The sequence below is a fragment of the Megalops cyprinoides genome, chromosome 4, assembly GCF_013368585.1.
Source record: "Megalops cyprinoides isolate fMegCyp1 chromosome 4, fMegCyp1.pri, whole genome shotgun sequence".
Classification (NCBI taxonomy): domain Eukaryota; kingdom Metazoa; phylum Chordata; class Actinopteri; order Elopiformes; family Megalopidae; genus Megalops; species Megalops cyprinoides.
Window position 1 is genome coordinate 27,323,617 of NC_050586.1, and position 23,390 is coordinate 27,347,006.

The 23,390-nt window shown below is 44.4% G+C and overlaps 1 protein-coding gene across 1 annotated transcript in view; it reads right to left on the minus strand.

Moving 5' to 3' along the window:
• Positions 1-1,809: 1,809 nt before the first annotated feature.
• Positions 1,810-23,390, minus strand: part of ghra (growth hormone receptor a) — a 50,840-nt gene continuing 29,259 nt past the window's right edge. The window contains exons 3-9 of the mRNA XM_036526435.1: positions 8,621-8,753; positions 7,649-7,812; positions 5,819-5,997; positions 5,248-5,401; positions 4,769-4,859; positions 4,034-4,103; positions 1,810-2,835 (exon numbers count right to left, since the gene is read on the minus strand). Of these exons, the coding sequence (XP_036382328.1) occupies positions 1,876-2,835; positions 4,034-4,103; positions 4,769-4,859; positions 5,248-5,401; positions 5,819-5,997; positions 7,649-7,812; positions 8,621-8,753 (1,751 nt within the window). The 3' untranslated portion in view covers positions 1,810-1,875. The remainder of the gene's footprint in view (positions 2,836-4,033; positions 4,104-4,768; positions 4,860-5,247; positions 5,402-5,818; positions 5,998-7,648; positions 7,813-8,620; positions 8,754-23,390) is intronic.

Genomic DNA, 23,390 nt, shown 5'->3' on the forward strand with positions numbered 1-23,390 from the left:
TCAAATCCAAGTACTGTTATGATAAGACAACATGTGAAGCAAATATGCAGCATATGTTGTCCAACCACTGCGTGTGAAGTGAAATGAAGTTACCTAAGGGCAGTTATGTAACTGTTATTATTCAGCAATATGAGTGACGTGAAGCAGGGGGCTGGACAATGTCCCATTGTATACCCTGTGACAGACTTTGTTCTTCACAATATCCACACAAAGGTTCTATGTACACAGGTCTGCTGTGGCTGAGAAACTGTCTTCATTTTGAAGGACAACTCTCTGCATTCTAAATAGGCTTTACATCCTGGCATATTGCCAATTGGCTTGCATTTGTATTAAATACGATCCTACATCAACTCATCAACATAGCCTCATAGAAAACAGTAACAGCATAACAAAATGTAGTATTGGTACGAGGTGAATTGCAAAGGTGCTCCATTTTCACCTTGACTTCGAAAGCTTTCCATTTCTATGTGACTTTTTTCACATAAGCAAGGTCATCAGACACAGCTAACATTAGTCAATAGCCAAGTTTCCATAGGAAGATCTTTGACTCACACTAAAACTGTTCTGTGATAGAGGCTTGGGTAGATATTGTCATATTTGCTTGAGGGTTCAAACTTAATGGCCTATTATGGTCAGACTTCTTCACTGAACAAAGCACAGGACCTTTTCTTCCACCCCAGACAGATCAAGACTATTCAGTAAATCTGACAGGTTTTTCATGATCCATATTCATAGCAAACTACTATCAGTATACATCGCAAACTACTTATTCACTCAGTCGTTTAGCACAAAAGAATGTGGACTGAAAATCTGCCACAGTGGATTTTAGTGAACTTCACTGTAAATGCTGTAAGGATGCGATTTCCTTCCACTACAGCCCTTTCTCCTTTGGAAACCTGACTACTGAAAACAACCGAAAATTGGAATCCCGACTTGCTGTCGTTACCAACATTGATATGCTCTTCTCACATGTGACGTGTCTGAGCTAATCAGATGCAACTGCTCATTCTGCAGGACAAATATAGTGTCATACCTGGCTGAGCACTGCTTTCCTGCACAGCTAATACTTAACTCTCTTACAATGTTGATGTAATGTTGCCACAGTGTTGAAGCAAAGTTATCTGTTAGCTGGGTTACCTCCTTCAACCAGCATGCAGAGTACACTTCGTGAAACTTTTTAAAAACTCCAAGTGGCGAAGAGGATGTCAGATATGTATAAATCACAGCTTAAAACATCTAACCTCATGGCTTTTAAATCTAGAATAAAAGTCATGTTCCTTTGTGAGAGATAGTGTCCTTTATGCTTTGTAAACAACCTTTATGAAATCTGACACAAAAATTGGGTAAATATCTGTATCAACATTAAGAAACACTTGTATCATACCTCACCCCACCCACCAGAACTCTTTAATTAGATCTCACATCGTGCATAATGTTAAAATCTTCTCCCTTGTGTGCATGTATGTGTATGTGTGTACATATGTATGCACTGCATGTTTGTTTGTGCACATCTGTGTGTATATGTATACAGACGTGTACATTTGTAAGTGTTAATGTGTGTATTTGTGTGTATGTGTGTGTGTGCATGACTGAACAGTTTAAACAGAAAGCACAGGAGTTCTGTGAGCTGTGTGCAGAACTCCAGTCACAGAGAAACAGTCCAGTCACTTGTCCTTCCTCAGGTCCACCTCACTGTCACTCTAAGGCCGCGGCTTTGCCGGCACCCTCTATCTGTCCATTCCACCCGTGCGCTGTGTTGCATTCAGCGTCTGTCCGTGTAGCTTTGGATTCCAGCGGTGAAAGGTAGAGAGAGTCTGTGTGTGTGTTGGTGAAAACCCTTTAACCCTTGACCTCCTGAGCCGGGGGGAGAGGCATTCAGGGTGTGATGTTGCCCAGCAGGTCAGGGGACAGGTACCCCGCTGGCATGGGGGGCAGGGGCTTGGCGGGGGCAGGGTGGGGGGCCGATAGCTCTGGGGGGGTGGGGTTCAGGAGGAGACTATGCTGGGCATCCACATCCTGCACCACAGTGTAGTCTGAGACAGGGGGTCGTGGGGGGCAGGGGGTGCCCTCTAACAAGAGGTAAGGGCTCTGGTACTCCCCCGCAGGGCCTCCCGAAGGGGGGCACACCACTGCGGGAGCCACCTGGGGCAGCGGGGTGGAGGAGCCCTCGGCGGGGGAGAAGTTGGCGCTGATCAGTTGGGCATCCTTCCCTGAGGTGTAGGCTCCGTCCTCAGGATCTACAACCACCAGCTGGAAATTCTCCTTCCTCTTCTTCTGGTTTTCCTCCTCCCCCTCCTCCTCCTCTTTCTCCTCCTTTTTCTTCTTCGGGGTGGACATATCTTTCTTCTCCTCCTCCTTTTCCTCTTGGGCTCTGCTCAGCTGGCTGGGCGACAGCACGACCCGGCCGGTGGGGGTGATGTCGCTCACCTGGGCGTAGAAGTCCATGTTGACCCAGCTCTGGTTGCTGAGCTGGGTCTGGATGAGCGGGGCAGGGGCCTGCGGGCCCAGGCTGGGGGTGGAGGAGTTGCTCCGGGACACGAGGAGGGAGCCCCGCTTTTGGAGCTGCCCCAGGGGGAGGGCCAGGGTGTCGGGATCGGGCAGCTCGGGTTCGGGGAGCTCGGGGTCATAGCAGCTGGCACGCCCCGAGTCGTCGTCCTTGATGTTGAGGGCGTGGGAGGAGCCCAGCAGCCGCTGCGTGTCCGAGCCCTCGGTTTTGTCGCCTGCCTCGCCCGCGTCCAGCTCGATGAACTCCACCCATGTGTCGTCCTGGTAGAGCTCCGGCTGGTAGATGTGGTGGCTGCTGAGGATGGAGCTCAGCTCATCCAGCTTCCCCTTCTGTGGGGACAGAGAGGGAAAGATGGAGGTCTTTACCTGTTTTGTGGGGTTGTGGGAAAGTCAGACACTTTCTGGTGGTGGTTCACAGTCTAAGCATACCTTTGCAAGTTAGTTAGCAAGATTTAGACAAAGAAACTGTAAAAGATCCATCTACATTTAATATTTAGGTAAGAACATTTTATACTTAGTGAACTGGCTAGCTCGGTAGAGATAACCCTAAATCTAAGCCTGAACTGCTCGCAAATTTGCTACCTCGGTAGACTGCTTTAATGACAGTTCAGCCCCCTTACTTTCAAAATCTAGCAGTGGCTAGCCTAGCAGTTAGCCTCAATACAAGCAGTCTCACCAAAGTCCTAAAATGACCTTAAAATGATTAATTTCAGATGTCAAATACATCCAACCAAAGTTTCACAACATCTGGAATCTGTTTATCTAACATCAAAATATAGAAAATAAAATGTTTGTTTTTCCATAGACTACTGCTGGGATCTCTATGACTGAATCTGTGGCAGATCTGGTAAAAAGGGCCTCCGAGGGTTTATCCTGAAGGCTGTGGTTTGCAGCAGCGTTTCTGAAACCTCTCCTGGTGGCCCACTGTCCTGCATATCTTCTATCTATCCTTGCTGCCTGATTAAATCAGGTGTGCTCAGCTAATCAAAAGTGCCACTGATGAGTTCAGTCAGGTAGGTAGAGCAAGGATAGACAGAAGACATGCAGGACAGTGGGCCGCCAGGAGCAGGATTGAGAAACACTGGATCACAGCACATCTACTGCGCTGTTGTGGAGAGACAGTCATGCTGTGGAGTGGAGGCACAGGGGTGCTGTTTGAAGAGAATATTGAGGCCAGAACAGCAGCACTCTCAGAGTGAGAGGACACATACATCTCACAGCTAAACTGTGACCTTACAGGTTTAATCAGATTTTTCTTCAGTGTTCATTTTACTGTTTGTTCTGTGTACAACAGAAGCATCTTTTATCTGATTTGGAGTGATGCTTTAAACATTCCCGATGCAATGCTGTCAGTAAACCATACCAGCAATGATTCATAATTAAGAAGACAACACTGGCTGCTCTTTCAAATCCAGCCAAAGAATTCTCAGGATAGAACTTTCTGTTCAGCAATGGAGGGAAGGAATTTTTCATTGTCAGATACAGAAAAGTGAGGCATCTCTCATTTTTAAAGGAGCTTTGACCATACCTTCAGCAGTTCTGGGTCAATCCCTTTGATTTTGGGAGCTGGGACAGGGGGAAGCAAAATCACCATCAGCCTGAGGGGAAAAGGAAAGGGAAGAGGAAGAGGAAGAAGAAGAGGAGAGTTACTGTATAGATGAGTCTGCATCAGAAACAGGAGCTGCGTGCGCCTCATAATGTGATGGAGTCTGTCTGGAATGGATTACTGGATCTGCAACCTATCCCTCTTCTGCTAAATTTGGACCTAGGAGCATTAATGAGGCTAATAAAAACAGTTTATTCTGTGCGACAGTCGAGCGTTCAGGAGTGGGCGTTTCAGCCTTAAATGGAAATACAAGACAGGGGATCTGACATTTCTGGAGCAGGCTGTCCAGCAGATTCCTGCCATTACTCCAGAACAGTTTCACTCTGCACTGACTGAAGGCTGTTGATAGGCTGAACGACAAAACAATGCGTGTTCCCCCTTGTCTGGAAAAGCTGCTCTTTGGCTAATTTGCAGAACCGAACGGCCTAAAAGAGGCTTGTGTAATTTATGGATTCACACTGTTCTGCTTAACTCAAGCTGAGTCCCCTCTTTAAATAAAACATGGTTAATATTCAATGGTACGAATGGACAGGATGGCCTATGCAATTGGCCCCTGGTAAGCAAGTGTGCTAAACAAATAAATTCTTCCTAGTATACTATGTTCTAAAACACTTCAGTGGCTAGGTAATGTTGCAGCAATGTCGGGGGAGCGTTTACTTTTGCTGCTGTGAGAAGATGATCAGCATGAGGAGGACTCCAACTCCCACAGCGCCGAAGACGAGGACCAGCGTGACGGGAAACGGAGATTCTGGGAAAACACAAGATTCAGCAGTCACGGATGCGCATTTGCTAGCATTGCACCAAGTCATAGAAACATCACTGCAATAATCATTTCAATTTTGTTTTATTCCACTCTAATGATGTGAAGGGGATGATTTTTGCTTAGTTGATTCTGGTTTATAACATGTTGTGTTATTATGCCATTTGTGCTCTGGTCTTTCTCCTCAGGTCTATTAGCTGTAGACCACTTGCCTTTAAGTGCAACTCCCTGCCTCATCTGAATGCACTATTTTGCTCATAACTGAAATCTTGTTTTGGGATTCACTTTCTACATCAATACTATTTTCATGCAAAACCCCTGAACAGTCATGCTGAACAGTCTCTCAGTTTCCTAAATACCGAATACCAAATCTCACCTTTAGTGGGTATCTGCGCAATGTAGACGAGTATGGTTTCACTGAAATCCCCAAAGTTGCTTGAGGCATGCATCTTGCAGCGCACTCGAACCTCGTACTCTGAGCCTGTGTTCAGGCCGTAGATGGACTGCTGAGTGCCCTTTTCTAGGTCCAGCTGTGCCGGAGAGGAGACAGGAGGAACAGAGCCTTAACTGTGTTCTCTCATCATGTGACGGGAACATGTGGTCACTATAAATGCTGCAGCGCACCCCGACGATGAGAAAGTGGGGCTACACCATCAGAATGGGTGAGGGTGAGCGGGAGGGGCTACAGCTGGGGGGAAGAGTCAGGCCAAGGAGGAGGAGATCAAGATAGGAGGATGAGTTAGGTTAACAGGAAGAAATGGGAGAGAGAGTGAGGGTAAGAAGAAGGGTGAGTCAGGCTTAGGGAAGTTTAGGATTAGAAGGAGGTATCATAGTAAAGGTTGGCATGGGGTGGAGTTAGGCAAAGGAGGACGGGTAATGGTTACAGGGAGGAGTTAAGCATGGGGTGAGGTTAGGCTCAGAGAGAAGAGCCAAGGTCAGGGCTGTACCATGTTCCACCGTGATGTGTTCCTCTCGCGGTAGTGCACTTCATACACCAGGCTCAGCCAGCCGGTCTTCACGTCTGCAGAGGGCGGTGGCTCCCAGCGCACTATGATGTCAAAGTGCAGTCCCGACCGGCTCATGTTCAGCAGCGTCCAGTTCAGTCCCACAGGGGGGTCAGGGTGCACTGTGGGTTGGGGAGGGGAACGATCAGTAACCCCACCCCTGGAGGACTCCACCTCTGGAGCGATCATAGAGGAAGTATCCACGGGTCTCTAAACCACCACTAAAACCCCAGAAAATGTGCAACAGATGTGAAGAGCACTCCCTCACATCTACGCAGCTGCTGCCACGGGCTGAGATAAGCTGAAACAGCAATCGCTGCAAGACTAAGAGAGCTTCTGCAATCTGCACCACACACTGGGGGAATAAGCCAGAACACATACAGAACAGAGGTACGGGGGACCTCAGCCCTGCTGTGAAATCACAGATGAGGTATCAGCTGAGTAAAGTGACAAGGGGAGACAGACAGCACAGAGCCAAGGTCTGCCCTTTTCCTGCCACATTAACCTCTATTACCTTCCAAATCCGTCTGAGGTGCGAGTTTAACTAATTACTGATGAATAAATCGGTCCGATGCTCCCCGAAGGCTCTGCCTGGCACGGCTCGAAAATGTCAGGAGGGGATTTGAAGAGCGGCTGCGTCGGAGGAGAGAGCGGTTCGGGGTAACGAACCGTATCGGATTAAATCAGCCGTGATTTTCATCTCGCGGGGCGCCAGCAGCGAGATGCTCTGTTTATGACCAATGCTCACCGAGCAACCGGCAATATTTCATATTGCACCATTTCAGTTACGTGCGGTTAATTAGCTCCAACCCATTCTCCATACGCACATGCAGCCGGACCTCCACTTACACCACTCAATTGGTGCATGGTTAATTAATTTTGAAAAGCTTTTTACAGACTTTTTTTTTACACACAGTAGAGAGCGGGTGTTAAAAGGTGAAGAACGGTCACCAAGAATGCGTAGTTGCCAGTCACTCCCCACTTTCCCAAAGACAAGCTGTGACTGGGCACCATGTCATATACATCATGCTGTGACTGAGCATTGTCTCGCATACGTCATGCTGTGATTGGACATCATCTTCTACACATCACGCTGTGATCGGGAAACGTCTTGCATACGTCACGCTGTGATTGGGCATTATCTCACCTACATCATGCTGAGATTGGTCACTGTTTTATATAAATCATGCTGTGAATGGGCATCATCTCATATACATCATGCTGAGATTGGGCATTGTCTATACATCACACAACCCCGTTGCCCTCATCCTCTATATGCCACCATTATTCTGCCATGAGCTCAGAGATTAAGCTGAGTGGAAGTGGCTCAAGAAGATCAAGTGCAACAATTCATAAAAACGTACAACAAGCGGACAGGTGTTTGCCAGGCTAGTTCTGTATTTAACAGTTTTAAACTTATCAGCCCCATCAGTATCATATTGGCATTTAATCTCATCCTTCAGGTTCAATTTTTACTTGCTCCTGAATGTAAGTGATGGTAGTAACATGTTAAATGATTTATTTTGTACTATGGAGCTGTTTAATTAGTTATCCTGTGGCCCCAGCCCTGTGCATCTCATTGTATTTTTTAAATGACTGCATTTCATAGCGACCACGCAAATGCCCCTCTGAGATGACAGTACCATATCTGTGGTCTTCATATTGATGGAAGTGTTCTCTCCGGTCCTCTTTTCAAGGTGGACTTGTCTGCGGTCACCACGTTAGAGAAGGTGTGCTTGACTGTGACCACCATGTTAGAGAAGGTGCGCTCACCTATGTTCTCTACAGAGAAGCAGCGCTCGTCGTAGGTGATGTTCTGGGCCTGGTTGCGCAGCTGCACGCAGTACTCGGTCCAGATGACGGTGTACGACTTGTTGAAATAGCACTCGTTCGGAGAGGAGTCTGAGTACTTGGGACACTCCCTCCAGTCTCCAGAGCTAGTGGTTGTTCCAAAAAATTAAAACCAAAAAAAAAAAGATCAGAAACAGACAAAACACAAAGCACAGGTCCACATGCTGAAGAGCGCTGAAATGAGACTGTGCAGGAGAGGAGAGATCAAACAGAGACATGATTTACGAATGAAAAAAAGAGGCACGTAAGGAGTGGAGGGAAGAAGGAGTGGAACGTTTTTTCGTTTCCCTGCAGTCTCCCTGCCATTTCAAAAACGGCAAGTGCTCAGCACCTCTCTGGAGTTATCATTTAACACGCACATTTACTTTGAACTTGAAGTTATTATAAACGTTTCTTTGAAAGTCAATGAAATGAGTTCTAAAAGTCCTGTAAAAATGCTTGCTTGGACATAAAAACAACATGGCAGGTCTCTGATCCTACCAAGACTGATTTGTAAATGGGTAGCGGGTACAACCAAACACTTTTTCCTGGCTGCATTTTCCTCACAGAAGAATGCTGTGTTTTTTAGGAGCTGTGATGTGCACTCCACATCCTTCTGTTACACTGAATTTCCTCCTCTCGTTTTAACACCCCTATCTGATTATCTACAAGAATAAGGGAAACAAATAAAAAGTGAGCATGATCAACATGATCTGACACACCCTACAGACACCCTTCAGACACAACAGCAGGGCTCCACTACACAAGACTGACATTAGTATTGTAGCAGCCACGGATTGGCTGATACAAAGAGCCTACAAATCGTGTCAAACAGGAGAAGGAAAGGAAGACACTGCCCATCAACCTCCCTAGGCCCCGGACAGCCTGCAGCTGCTGCTCCCCCGGTTCACTTACTTCCTCTTCAAGAAGAACACCCTCAAGGCTCCAGGCTCTGACAGGTTCCGGAAGCTTCCAGCACTCCACCAGCAGCGGAAGGTCTCCATGTCCCGGGACAGGCACCCGGTGAAGTGAGGTGCCTGCAGGGGTGCTGTGACACACAGGGAGAGAGGGCGTCCAAAATCTGACAGCAACGGTAATACCGTTCCCCCCGTAAAATGAGGTGGTGTAACCCAGGTGTTGTTTTTACACCCCTTATAGGGGTAAATTCTGTGGTGGAAGTTTAGTCAAGCTTTGACTTGGTTGTTTTTTTTTTTTTTTTGGTTTTCTAATTTACATTAAATCAAAGAATTAATATCAAGAGGACAGAGGACATGATGACACTATGCCATGCTGTGCATTCATGCACCAACCCAAAAGTAATGGTTTTAACAAAACTAACAAAAATACAGTGTCCAGACAGTGTTTTTCTGCGCTGCTGATAATTATTAATTACATCAGAAAATACAATACCAGTTAAAAGGTTGGACACACCTGATTAAGACAATGGGAAATATGCAAAGACATTTTGATCTGAAGACTTTAATGCATGAAATTTCTTTGTTAGACAAATATAATGAATTTGATGCCTATGTATAAATTTCCTTCCAAAAAAATAATTTTAAAAATGAATTTTTAGCTACTTTTAAGAATCTAAAATCTCAAAGTTAGTTTTGATTTGTTTAACACTTTATTGACAATTCCATTTGTATTATTTCACAGATTTTGTCTTTACCATTATTCTAAAATGTGGAAAATAGTAAAAATAAAAGAAAAAAGTACTTTTGACTGGCACTGTACATTCAAGAATAGAGATACTTTACAAAGGTCTGCTTTTGAACCAGAAAAAAATACCAAGACCAAATGCTATGACAAGTGTGAAATGACAGACTAATAATAAGAGAAACTATTTTCTCTGTCCACTCAGTCTCTCAGCTTATGTGGCCATTGTTTGTTTTGCTACATTCCAGCAGCAGGCTCTGGGACTTCTGAAGGAGCTTGTTATTTCAGTTCAAGAGCTCTTCCCACAATGCCTCAGGAAGAGGGAGTGGCATTCTCTCCACTGAATACCAAAGCCATGTTCCAGGCTGTCATGTACCGATTCACCAATCTTTATGGTGTGTGAACTGGCTGACATGCAGACAGTGAAGCGGTTTAGCCATCTGCATTGTTTATTGATCAATAAATCAGCCTGGCACCTGTGTAGCATGATGCAGGACAACAGGTAAACGGACTGTGGTTATAGGTTCCCGTGTAGCTACCATAGCAGATCTGTCTATGACATCATTGTGACTAAGCCTGAGAAGCTAGTGAACTCCTCACTAAGCCTCCATACTTTTTCAACCATATGGACTTCTTCATTAAATCAATGCTACACAGATGCAGCATTCACTCATAAATCTGTATACCATGGGGACTGACTCAACGATAAGGAAGAGCCATCCAGGCCACATATATATCAGTCAATCTGCCACCCTTTGCAGGTCACCCTGTTTCTGCAACCATTAATTTTTTAGCTGTGCAATAGCCATTGATCCCCATCTCCTCTCAACAGGCAGATAAATCAGTAGAAGCCTCAATGATTTAAGAGCTTGCTTGCATGTCTTTTAATTACCCCCAGCCTGCAATTATTTACAGTAGACTGAGGGTTTTTTCCTTTCTTTACTTTCAAATAGGAGCTTTGAACATAAATCGACGTGACCTTTAAAGAGTCTGGAGTGTGACAGATGCTGTTAAAAAAATCCAATTTCCAGGCGAAACAAAGAGAGTGCTGGAGAGCGCTGGCTCGGGCCGACCCGCTCCTTGCTCTGACAGCAAGACGGATTCCTGCCTCACCGCGACGCCGCACGGATCTGCTGAGCTCCGCAGAACCTGGCCTAAAGCGAGGGCTGGCGGATGACTGACGATGCGCCCCTTCCACGCCCCCGCAAAAACAGCCCATCAGGAACTGGCTGCGCAGCCTTCCCATAATTCCCGCAGCACCCCTGCCCACAATATTCACCAAGCGTTTTACAAATAAAGGCACTGCCACATTCTTCCAACCCAAAAGGAGAAAAAAATCTTCAGGTACTGTGTGCCCTGTGGTATGTGTGATCTGACACACCTCCCTGAGTGCTGATCGCTGTTGTGTTATTTCTTCTACAGTTAGCTGACTGCGCTTTATCTTCTCAATCACAGCTGCTAAGAGTGAGTTCTTCCCACATGTAAGAATGTCCAAAACCAAAACAAGGTAAGCTCCTGCTATAAACCATACAGTTGAATGCACCAGTTGATGCACAAGGCACCACTTCGCCAGTGATATCTGTTGCTTGTAGTGTGACGTACACAAATATTTCATCTAAACTTGCTAATTTATTCTGGACTGTGAAGATCTGAGGCAAGAGGATCCCTCAATGGCTAACCATGTAGACTCCTAGCAGGTTTGGGAAAGGACACTCTAGTCACTCAACCAACAAATGAGTTCATGATAGTATTGACATTCTGGGAAAGTACAATCAGGGGATCTTGTGTAATGAGCGATGCTGCCAATGTGCAATGTGAGGGGCTTCTGGCAGTGAGTGGGGTGGGCTTGTACAATCCTATGGGCCTCGTGCAACTGTGCAGGAGACTGTGACATGAAAAGAATATGTACCTGTTTTGATTATATGTTGTCACCATGTGACACAGAGAGATTTGTGAAGCAAAAAAAAAAAAAATTCAGTGCAATCTTACAATGAAATATTATTGTTTCATCATATCTGCCCTCATGCACCTGCACCCTGACAGTTACTGTATTGTAATGGAATGGTAATTGTAGCGTAATAAATTTGGACTTGTAACGTAATAGAATGGAGCTGTAGTGTAATGGAAAAGTAATTAGTCCAATCTGTATCAGGTTGGTTTATAGGTCCAGTAGAAAGCTTTAAAAGATTTGAGAATATTTTGAATATTTTATATATGTTACAATTCGTCTGTATTTTTTTCAATTAGTATACAGTGTATTGATGACACTTAATGTCTTTCTCTCTGTTAATAATATTGTAACTGTTTACTCTATCTTTTCCCTGTGGATATCAATATATTAAATTCTATTTCAAGTCACTGCAGTCATTGTAGCCATGAACATCTCCTTGACAGTCTGCACCCAGTTCTACAGAGCCACCATCGAGAGTGTCCTCACCTCCTCCATCACTGTGGGGTTACCCCGCATCCTCTGCCCACACCAAACACAGACTGGAATGCATCGTGCGAACAGCCAGCCGGCTCACAGGCCAGGAACAGGTGACTGAATGTTCTGCACGATGCCAGAGCCAGGAAGCGGGTTAGCAGGATAGTGGTGGACCCATCGCACCCGGCTCACTGCCTCTTCAGAAAACTCCAGGACCACCAGACACTTGAACGGTTTTTTGCCTAAGGCCATCACTCTCCTCAACAACTCATCCTACCTCCCACCTCATCCCTGACTGCCCACCAGACATCGTCGCCAATGCCCCCCCCCCCCCCCCCCCCACCTCACAGACACACAGACACACACACACACACACACGCATGCACAAATGTAGCCTGCATACAACAACGTGACAAAACCCTTCAGAACCCCTATGTCCCACTATAATGGCCACCCATTAAAGTCTATCTGCATGTTATTTTCTTTTAATAATAACGTGTTATTCTCTTTCCATTACTCTTGAAATATGCTATGCATTGTGTGTGCTATCAGTTGATTATATTGTATAATGAAGACGGATAGGACGTCCTCACAGGTCAAGTGCTAGGGATGAGGGGAAATTAGTGTGCGCATGCAGGTGAACACGGTGTTCGGGCTCATCTAATTGCAAACTGTCACGATTTTTAGCTGCTGGAATAAACTTTCCTTGTGGATTATTCTCGGTTGGAAGATGTGGGTGGTTGCAAAAGGATTGCTTTCTTCTCGTTCGTCGAAGTGGTGAGATTGCACATTGCTCCTTTTTGAACCACGGCTTCTCGCTCCTTCTTCATCACAAACTTTGACATTGATTGCAATCTTGATTAACTTTATTCGTATTTGAACTATTTCTATCGCTTGCTGGACATTAAGACCCTCGTACTTTGGGGGTTTTGGGGTATTTTGTCACATTTATAAATGTATATTTTGGTGTTAATCTAACGTCAGCTTGTGTGTAGACTAAAGTTGAATGTGTGCGCGTCCGCCAAGACGTAACTAATTGATTAGCCTACTTTAATACACTGTGCGGCTATATTATCGTCTCTGATTGTTTCGATACGCCTGTATATATGTATGCCTATACAAATCAGCTACCTATCACCTGGTAGCGCGATTCCTAAATCCCATGACACCCCCCTCCCCTCACTTTTTTTTTCCCTTCGGATCTACACTGATCTCATACGTGGCCTCTCTGGAATCCAGTTGACGGAAATCCGTCGTCAGTCAGTTTTCATTTTCACTTTGTGCAGCTTGATTTTATTGTATTTCATGAAAAAGTGTTTTTCAGAGATGGGAGTTACTTCAGAAAAGGTTTTGTATTTTTTTCTATTTATTATTGCAGTTTTGCACAATAAATGTTCTTAAAATAGCTCTGTACTATGTGAAATATGTCCTAGTAATACAGTTTAGAGTACAGCAATAGCTCCCATGCATTGCCATGCCACTGCTTTACCCCTTCAGAAGCATTTATATCGAAATTTTGAATGAATATACCATGATATATACCGTTATCGTCCGTGCTTCAAATTATACTATGATATAAATTTTACGCCATACCGCCCACCCCTAGTAAGTACGAGCAGTTCAACACCTTTTGCTCAATGGGCTGGGGCCCCTCTGTCACCTGAACTAGCAACCATCTGGTTACAAGCCCTGTTCCTTAGCACCCACACAATGCTGTCAGTGTCCATATGTCACACTCTCAGTCCTCCCATAATAGATAAACCCTGCCCACAAACACACACACACACACACTGACACATGCACACTGCACACACACACATGTATGCACGCACACACATATGCATGTACACCCACACAGACACACACACACACACACCTCCCTGTGCTGGGCTGATCAGCACAATGTTCAGAACCTCTCGTTCCTTCCCTATCCCCTGCAGGTCTGTTGGGGCGATTGATCACAGCCTTTACACTGATTAGTTTATCGTCCACTGTCAGCACGTCCAGAGAGGGGGGGGGGGGGGGGGGGGGGGGGGGGGGGGTGGGGGGGGGGCTGGGGGGATGTGGTGGAAATGAAACTGAGGAGCCAACCAGACAAAGGAGAAACAGGTACAGCAGACACCAGCAGGGGTGGAGAGTGGGGGGGGGGGTTGGGTTGTTCAGGAAGCACACAGAGTTTCCATGTTTCCATTCTAAGCACGTATGCTGCAAGAGGCACAGGAAAAGCCAAGACACACGCCAGGCCATGGGCACCGTGCTACAGTGTGGAGGAGCAGGCCCCGAGCTCGGGACTTCGGGTGGGTGGCAGATCCCCGCGTTACCCCTGAGATGAACCTCAGATGCTCCAGCTCATTATCCGGCTGTTCGTACGGCCAATACGTGACTCTGTGAGCTGTGTAAGCCTGCCGTGGGTGTCTAATGAGCACATAAACACAGAGTGAAACGATGTGCTGCACACTAACCTGACCACAGCAAGAAGCACTTTATGTTCTAGATGTGATTGTTGAGGGATAAAGTTCAGCGTGTCTCTGCCTCTCTGTAACCACTGACTTCAGATAAGAGTCAATCGGGCTGGTCAGAACTGAAACTTAGAGAAGACGGAGTTTTCATATCATTCAGAAAAACAAGGGCTATTGGTTCATTAACATTCATTAATGGGCCTGTGTGTAGCTTACTACTGTGCAATAATATTAATTATTGCATATTAATGCTATTCATATAGTGCTTCTCAAAACATTACAAGCAAAAAAAAAACCCAACAACAAAGGTCATAAAATAGAAGCAAATATGGAAAACAATGTAAAAATATATAAATGTATAAATATAATAAAATTAAATAGATGTAAACAAAAATAAGAAATGCCAGAAGAGAAAATTAAAAGAAACAAGAATATTAACACATTTTATCTGATAAAAAAGTCTCTACATCATTGCAAGTATGTAAAAAGTAAGAGTCATAATTAAGGGCAGTGGAAGATTTGTGATGTAATGATGGAAAAGCAGCAGTCAAGAAGAACACAGCAAGAAAAAAAATCCCCAAATGGTCCATGTGCCTTATGCTACTCTGTGGCCGTATGTAATCGTTTGCCAGCTCCCACCCCACAGCATCACGATACCTCTGGTTAAGTTCAAGGTTCAAGCTCTCATGCCCTGAACCACAGCAAATATCTGCTGTGCAGATCTGTAATCCGGTCTGAAGTGGGTCAGGGTGTTAGAGGGTTAAAATACTGTGTTTATCCTGGTGCTGTTTGGGCCTGGCAACACACACATGCCTGGGCTTGGAGTGACACCACACCCTCAAGTGGTCACTTTGCTATGAATCATGACATCTGCTGCTCTTTCAGTTACATGTTTTGGATTTTGTTTGGTTTTCCCCGACAAAGCTAAAAGCACGCCTCTACGCCTTCATACAGAGCACTGGTTTGTAGTTCCTGCAACGGAAGATGCTATTTTCCCTAAGCTCGAACCTTCTAAGACAAGGGTTTACAGTGCAGGGATGGCAATCTGTCAGACTATGATGTTGTGGTGCGTGGGAATACTAATTTACGGCCTTAATGTCTTCCATGTCTGCAAGATTAAAGGGATTTTGAAGAACTACGAAGGGTTATATTTCATGTAAATTAAAATAATAAAGAACAACTAAGCTATGGGTGTGGAGTAGGAACATTATATGAAAAAGATGACAAAAATGCAGAAATGAATCTTTAAAGCTGTAAGGGAAAGCTTAACTCTATTTTGATATTACACATGTACACATCCTGTCCCCGTACTGTCGCTATACTTACTGTATGCACTTTTGTAAGTCACTTTGGATAAAAGCGTCTGCTAAATAAATAAATGTAAATGTAAATAAATGTAAATGTTAGCATCCAAGGAGTGTGCGGCCAGCTCTGAAATTAATAAGACCACAACAGCTTGAAAGATCACTGAAATGACTGTAATCACGAAGAGCAGGTCAACCTCTTCTTTTTCTTTCACGAGGGAGCTCAATCTTTCACCACGATCCCCAGAAATTCATAGCAACTGTGCAGCCATGGCTGACTGCACTGAAACCGCGCAGCCCACAAGCCGCACGCTCAGACCACGCTGAAAAACACCTCTGGCTGCAGGTCAGGCCAGGACCACTCGTTCCGTTTCCTGGAAACAGGCACAGATTGCAAGCAGGCCAGGTCTTCTCACCATGTGGATAACTTTTAAAAAGCACATTTTCCAGAACGTGTGTGTGTGTGTGTGTGTTTGCTGAGTTGGGGGTGGGGTGGGGGCGCATTTCAAAGCCTTTAGGAGAGAGGGGTTGAAGTGAATAGAAGAGGGAAGCTACCCATACACCCACAATAATGAGGCAGTCTAATTATCCCATAAAGCCCAGGGGATATGTGGCAATAAGAGAGATCATTGACCTTTTCCATTTCATTTTCTGACAGGTGGGCATTTGCTGGATGGCCAACCATACAAGTGCTGCAGAGAGCGACTCAGCAAGAGAGAGAGGTTACCCATCTTACTGAGAGCGTCAGTCTGCACATACTGAGCACTCCTCCTATTACATTAGGGCGGGGGGTAGAGGGACTCAGCTCAGCAGCCTTCCGAAGGCTGACGTCCACAGGCATGGAGTGGAAACCTCGCTAATAATGTCGGCTTTAATGTGTTTTGAAAGGATGCAGCTGCATTGAAGAGCACCCAAGCAGCAGGCGATGGCAGTGGACGTGCTCCCGAGCCACTGCGCCAGGAGGCGGGGAGAGGGCCCTCTCTGCGGACCAATGGGCTTGCTGCCTGTGTTATCAGCTGCACTTTGTGTCACTGAGCTAAAGGTAAAACTACATGCAGCTTGTGACACAGAAACAAACACTTTTTTAGTTGAACATTTTTCATATTGTTTTCAACGCTAGCGCAAAGAGGCTTGACAGTCCTATCGTTTCTGAACACAGCTGGCAGGCTAGAACAAAATATTCACAAAAATATTCATGTTGTTTTCAGTTATGGAGAGTTTTCAGATTTGTCTGTGATGACATACTCTGTTCAGTTCACCAAACCTGCAAAGACTGGTCCCCCATTTGCCTGTTGCCATCAGAATGTGAGGTGACCAAAATCACCTCTACACAGCAACACAGCAATACTAAGCTGACGGACAAAAATGATTACATTCTCTGAAATTATTAGTCAAAACCTGTCAAAATATATAAGAAAGCTACATCATCCTTTCCTCTGGATTCAAATAACATTTGACAACTTAACACAACTTAGAAAAACTTAGCTATAACTCAGAATTACATTTTTTCTCTTCAAAAACACAGTATACCGATGTCAAACATTGCATTCTGGTTAAAAAAAACAACACTTGCATTTGAAAGTCAATGTTAAGGGAAAAATGTTGACTGAATCCAGGGGTATGTCTTTAAACTGTTAGTGAGAACACAAAGAAAACACTTACATGTGGCCCTAAAATCCCATCATGGTACACTATGTCCTTGAGGGATTATGAAAAGCCTTAAGAGCAATCAATAAAATCTGAAAAAAAAGATTCTAAAAGCAATTGGCAGCCAGTGTAAAGAGGTGAAAATTGCAGTAATAACTTCTCATTGTTCTGGTAAAAAGATAAAGGATTGTTAAAACAGCATTTTGTACCACCTAGGGGCAAGATAATGCGTTGCCATTTAGACTCAGATAAAGAGTATCACAACGGTCTAAGAGTGAGAACACTATCCTTAAATGACCAAAAAAGATTTAATTCTAGATATATTTCCTATCTTAAAGTACCATGCCAGGTGTATCCTTTTGCGGTGTGTTTTGTTTAATCCAAAACTTGACTTAAAGATAACACCACAAATGTTTACTTTAGGTTTTACACTGGAGATTAAGGTACTCAGATTAGAATAAAGTAGATCCAGCTCTTGATTTGGACACAGTATCAGGAATTCTGTTTTATCACAGCTTATGGTAGAGAATATGATGGACCATGTGTAACGGGTGGTATCTTGCATTGTGTTTAATTTGATGTTACGTGGGTCACCGACTGCTCGGCTATCTGCTACCCGCTACCTAAGGCTTTATGCCTTAGGTACACTTCATTCAAATGCATCTCCATGGTTTCAGTCAGATCATTACATGTTATCATATGGAATAAAGCAAATTTTGCAGACATATTGTGTTTGGCCTTTGATGTTCAGCCCGTGATGTGACTTGCCCCTAATCAAACTGGCAGGGCATCACTCTCAGCAACTAAACAGGGCCTTCATTGGTACAGTTACACATATAACCTCAATACACTTTTTGAGGGACCCAGGTTAACCCAATACTGAGGCTCTGTGAGTGACCCAGGTTACCCTGATATTGAGGCTCCATGGGGGACGCAGATGATAATAACACCTTTCTGCTAGGCACACACACACAGCGTGCCTTTACTGAATATATTTAGTTATACCTAAATAATATTGCTGTTGTTGTCATTATAACTGATCAATTATTATATTTTTACATTAATTTATCACTATTATTATTAACACTGGTCCTGCGCTTGTTGTTGCAGACACTGTTCCACCGGTACATCACGTTCACAGAAGGCAGCACACACGCAGGTGCACTTCATTTACCATGCCAATAAAGCCATGTGAGCGCGGACGGCACGGCAATCAGGCCTCCGCCGGAGGATGCGCCTGGCGCACGGCCCCCCATTACCGGCTGATGGGCTTTTCAGATCCATCTCGCGGGTGATTAGGGGAGAGAGCGAAGGCTCCATAGGGACAGCTGACTCACCACGCCATCACTGCAGCCTCTTGCTCTCCCACTTTTTTTGAATGAGGACATGGGTGTGGGGGGGGGGGGGGGGGGGTGGTGGTCCTAGCAAGGCGGTCCTAGCAGCAAACTCTGCAGGTGCTTAACCTCACTGGTACCTCTGAACATCCATTTCCTGCCTGGGCATGAGATTATGGTTTGCACACAGGCCAGCCTTGCAGCTCTAACAGGGTCTGTATCATAACACTGCTCTTCTGTACTGACAGTTAGGGGCATGGAAAACAAGGTAATACTATAACATACAGTTAGTGATTAACATGTATTTTGAAGTAATTCTACAATTAATGAGTGACTAATGTGTTTCTTTGCATTATATTTATTTATTTATTTATTTATTTATTTATAAGGGACCATGTACAATATTAAACATAAATGTTACCACTTGATGCATTGTACCAGAGTTAGCTTAAGGCTAATGAGGACACTGACAGAATCAATTACTTGAAATCACGGACCGCAAATTAGTTGGTTGAAGGGAACCATTACAACATGCTGAATGGTAACAATTTAATATTTCATACTATTCTGCGTTTACTCTATCTCAGAGGTCTTGCTATATGGGCAAAGGGCACATAAACAAAGATATTCTATTTATTATGACCACATACACTTAGCTCTGTGTGACTCACATTGACATTTCTCTCTCTGCCGTTGTTGAAGCTATACAGGTTCTCACTGGGTCATTATGAACAGACTTAAAAGGGGGTGGTGTACAGAACATCCACACTTAAAGCGGGTCCTTAATGTGTCCCACTCTTTCAATGACCAGAATTTTGAGCCTGTTGCTAAGTGACATGGGAAGAACATTAGACCAATTACAGCCATCACAGGAGATGAAAAGAACAATTTTCGAGTATTAGAGTGATTTAACTTACATCAACTTTCAAGATGGAGCTTGTCTTTAGGTTTGAGTTGACATTGGTATTGCATCTTTTAAAGTTTTTGGCAAAGGCTTCACTTACTTAGCTTCAAAAACTACACGATGCAGAACCAGGTGAGGTGTATGTATCTATATTGATTAATTTTGGGAGGGTTCTGCCGGCATACGTCTCAATTCAAAGGTGAATGTTTCAGGGAGGAGGCAGATGTCCGATTTAAATCACAGTGCACAGCTTGGCCCAATCAACTGTTTTTCTCTCATCAATCCCACGGCAATTACCTACGCCACTCTGAACATGCGCTTATCCACTGGCCCGGAGGCTCATCTGAGCCGACTGAATTCATCGAGGAAAAAAAAAGAACCCTTTGTCTGATTCAATTTCAGAAATAGACCGGTAATTTTCCCCTTTTACTAGCCTGCCAAAGCTCAGAGTAAAATCTAAACAAAACAAAAACAAACAAACAAACACAAATGTGGAAGCAACAGGCAGATCCATTCAGCAAGCTGAATGGTCCTGTTCCATCCGCATATGGTTACCATTCCTGAAATTGCTGAGGAAATAAAAATGAACAATTATATGCTCTGGAGTGTGAGAGAAACTGAGAGAGAGCGAGGGACAGAGGGAGAGAGAGACGTGTCGTGAACTGCTGCAATAGCCAAAGAGCTGGTCTTCATGCTGTTGTCATTCTAAGAAAAATAATCACTGTTGCTTTTATCATTATTATCACCATTTTACTGTTACTGTTTAATGTCCTTTCAGTGTTCATCCTTATCTAGGCTGCACTATCATGCGTCCATTTATCTTGTACCCGACTGTTCCTCTCCTGTGCTGTTGGCTGTAACTTGTTATTAACTGTCCAGCTTCAGCAAAACCATATGCAGAGAACAAATATACCATACCAACAAAGCATACTGGACTGATCTGCGACAGAGAAAAAGAGAGGGAGGGAGGAGGAATATTAATAATGCTAATTAAAATAATTATAATTCACTGTTACATGTGACATATAAAGTTAATTATTGTTCCCTTCTTATCAATGTAAACTTATCTATATGTGTTTTCTTTGACTTTGTGTAGTATTTGATTATTTACTTTATTGTTCCTTTGTCAACACTGCATTTGTGTGTCCTGCCAACAAAGCAGGACTGGAATAAAAAAAAAAATGAAGGGAGAAATCAGAGGGGGGGAGGGGATCAGCCCGAATTTCCATGCCCAGCAGCTAACCTTCACCCCACATACAGAGGGACCCAGGCCAGAGCTGCAGAATGCAAGTCAGCAACAAGCATTGCTGAGATAGAAAGAATACTCAGCAGCTCTGTGAGCAGACAGTTCCAAGGCAAAAATACCATAAGTAAACCTAGCAACACAACAGGGGACATGACAGGCAGACCTCTGTGTGAATGCTCAGAGGGGCAGGGCTTTTCTGTGGGGTAATGAGGCCTAGTACCCGGTGACAACACCACCCCCACGACCATGTATCAAGCGATAGCTGACATTACCCTCTCACTGGCTCATCTCACCTTCATCTTTATTTAGACCAGACACACAGACATGTCTGCTAGACTAATAAAAGAAAAAAAAAACAAATGCCCACCTGCTAATTTTTAAATAGTCACTATTTAAAAAAATAACAGCAAGACTCCGAGTTCACCTGACCCAGACTGATCTGCGAGACCTCCCTGGATCGCCTTAATCTTAAATGCCTGCAACAGCACCAATGAGACTGCAGGAAAATTACAACCAAAAATAATGACATGAGTAAATGAAACAAAAACAATGTGAAGGCTTTTGGCCCCTTGAGCAAGGTCTTTGTCCTGGCACAGCGTCTCATTCTTGGTGAAAGATCCCAGACACACAGAAGCCTGGTGAAGTGAGATGCAGGCTCAGCAACCACAAGCTAGTCATCGAAACAGGACACCGTAAAAAAGAGCTGGCTAACCAAACAGGTGAGCGTCCAGCTCTTCACACCGCAGAAAAAGGCGTGCACTACTTCAAATGGTCATGTCAGATCCCACCGCCACCGGACCAGGAGAAAGCATAGGTCCTGCCAGGAGAGGGGCGTATATGGAATAGGGGATGGGAGGTACGGACGAGTACTGCAGAACTGTAACCACATTACTGTGACCATACTCTTTTACATTTTTTCGTCTCTGAACTCCATTATGTTGGTGTCTCTGTTTACCTGTGTCTGTGCAGGTGTACCTTTGCGTTCTGCTGTATGTGACAGCTCTGGCAGTGCTGCTTTGTCCTGCTAATGAAAGCACCGGCTGGAATGAGCTGACGGAGAGTGAACTGAAGGACCCCTAGGACTGGCGTCATCTCCATGACGATCTCTGCTGTTCTGCTCTGTATGGGGGTTCGGCTTGGTGTCCTGTTTACCGTCACCCACAGTGGTGACATTATCAAGGCACAGGGTCACCCCTCCCCCACCCCCTCACAGGGAACTGCAGATCTGAAGAAAGATTCATCAGCTGAGACCCAGACAGTTACAGGAGAAAGTGTAGGAGCATTAAATATAACCTGCCAGACCACCAGGCCACTTACCCCACTTAGCAACAGAGAGAGAGGAAGAGAAACTCAATACAGAGTGAGCACACACACACACATACACAAACACACATTCCCCATGCTACCTGCTAAATGCAAGCTCAGCACTTACTAAGATCGCTGAATTCCCCTGAGCTTTCTGTTCCACTGTCCTCCTAAGAACTGATCAATGGCCAAAAAATGGTGTCCGTATGTGCCTTCTGTGGGCAGGTCTGCCATTTAGCGCATAGTGCCAATACGTGCTATTTATTCCTTGTTGTAGTCAACTGCCAATGGTTGGCAATGTACCGGGTTTATTTATCACAAGGTGATCACATCTCTCCTCTGCAGCTGGCGCAGCAGACACGCATTATACCATATTCTTCATCTTCTTTTTATTATCATCATCATCATTTTTATTTTTGAATTGGCATGTTGGAAAAAAATAAACAGCAGCATAAACCTGAAAAGTCAGCACAAGTCTTTCCTTACAAAACTAAGATACAAGCAAAACAGCCTCTGCACTTCCATACAGCTAAAAAAATTCAATCCATCAATATTTACAACACAAGCAGACTGCCTGACCTGGCTTACAACACAGACATATCTGGTTTACAACACAGCCAGACCTGGAATTAGAATAGAGCCAGGCCAGGTTCAGAGAGTCAGCTGGGTTTAGAACATTTTCGTTTTGAATACAGACAGCACCAGGAGGAAAACATTCAGCAGACATGGGGCACTGATTTATTTAACTCAGACGACTGAAATGAGCTAAAAGGAAGTTATCAAGGGTTGAAAGACTACCACAACCCCTTTGTCCAAAGATCCAAAAGCCAGGCAGCAAACTTTGTCCTTCTCTCTTTTTCTCTGTCTCAAATACAAATTCAAACTAAGATTCAAACAAGCTTTATTGGCAGGGCCATACAGATATACACTTATATATATATATATATATGTATGTGTGTGTATATATATACACATATATATACACACACACACATACACACACATAGATACAGATACAGTTCACTTCAAGCACTTGACTTCATAGCAGGCCCCCTGATAAAATGAAAACAAGCTACGCCCTTTAGGGACATTAGACACTTGAGAATAGGCAAGACCTTGAGTCACATATGTGTCACTTTGATGTCCAATTTACTCAAAGTGGTCTAATGCACGGAATTAGGAGGAGATTAAGTTTGTTTCTTTCACTACTGAACCCCTCCTAATGACTGTAATCTCCTGTAACACCATCATTATAATGGCTTTACTGAAATCACTTCGTATCACACCGCATTAAGCACACATGTGAGCTCTCCTTTATCCATTTGCTATGGTCTGCTAATGATACGTTTCATGTCTCAGAGCAATGCGCTGTGTTACTCAGAAGACATGTCTGACTGTTCAC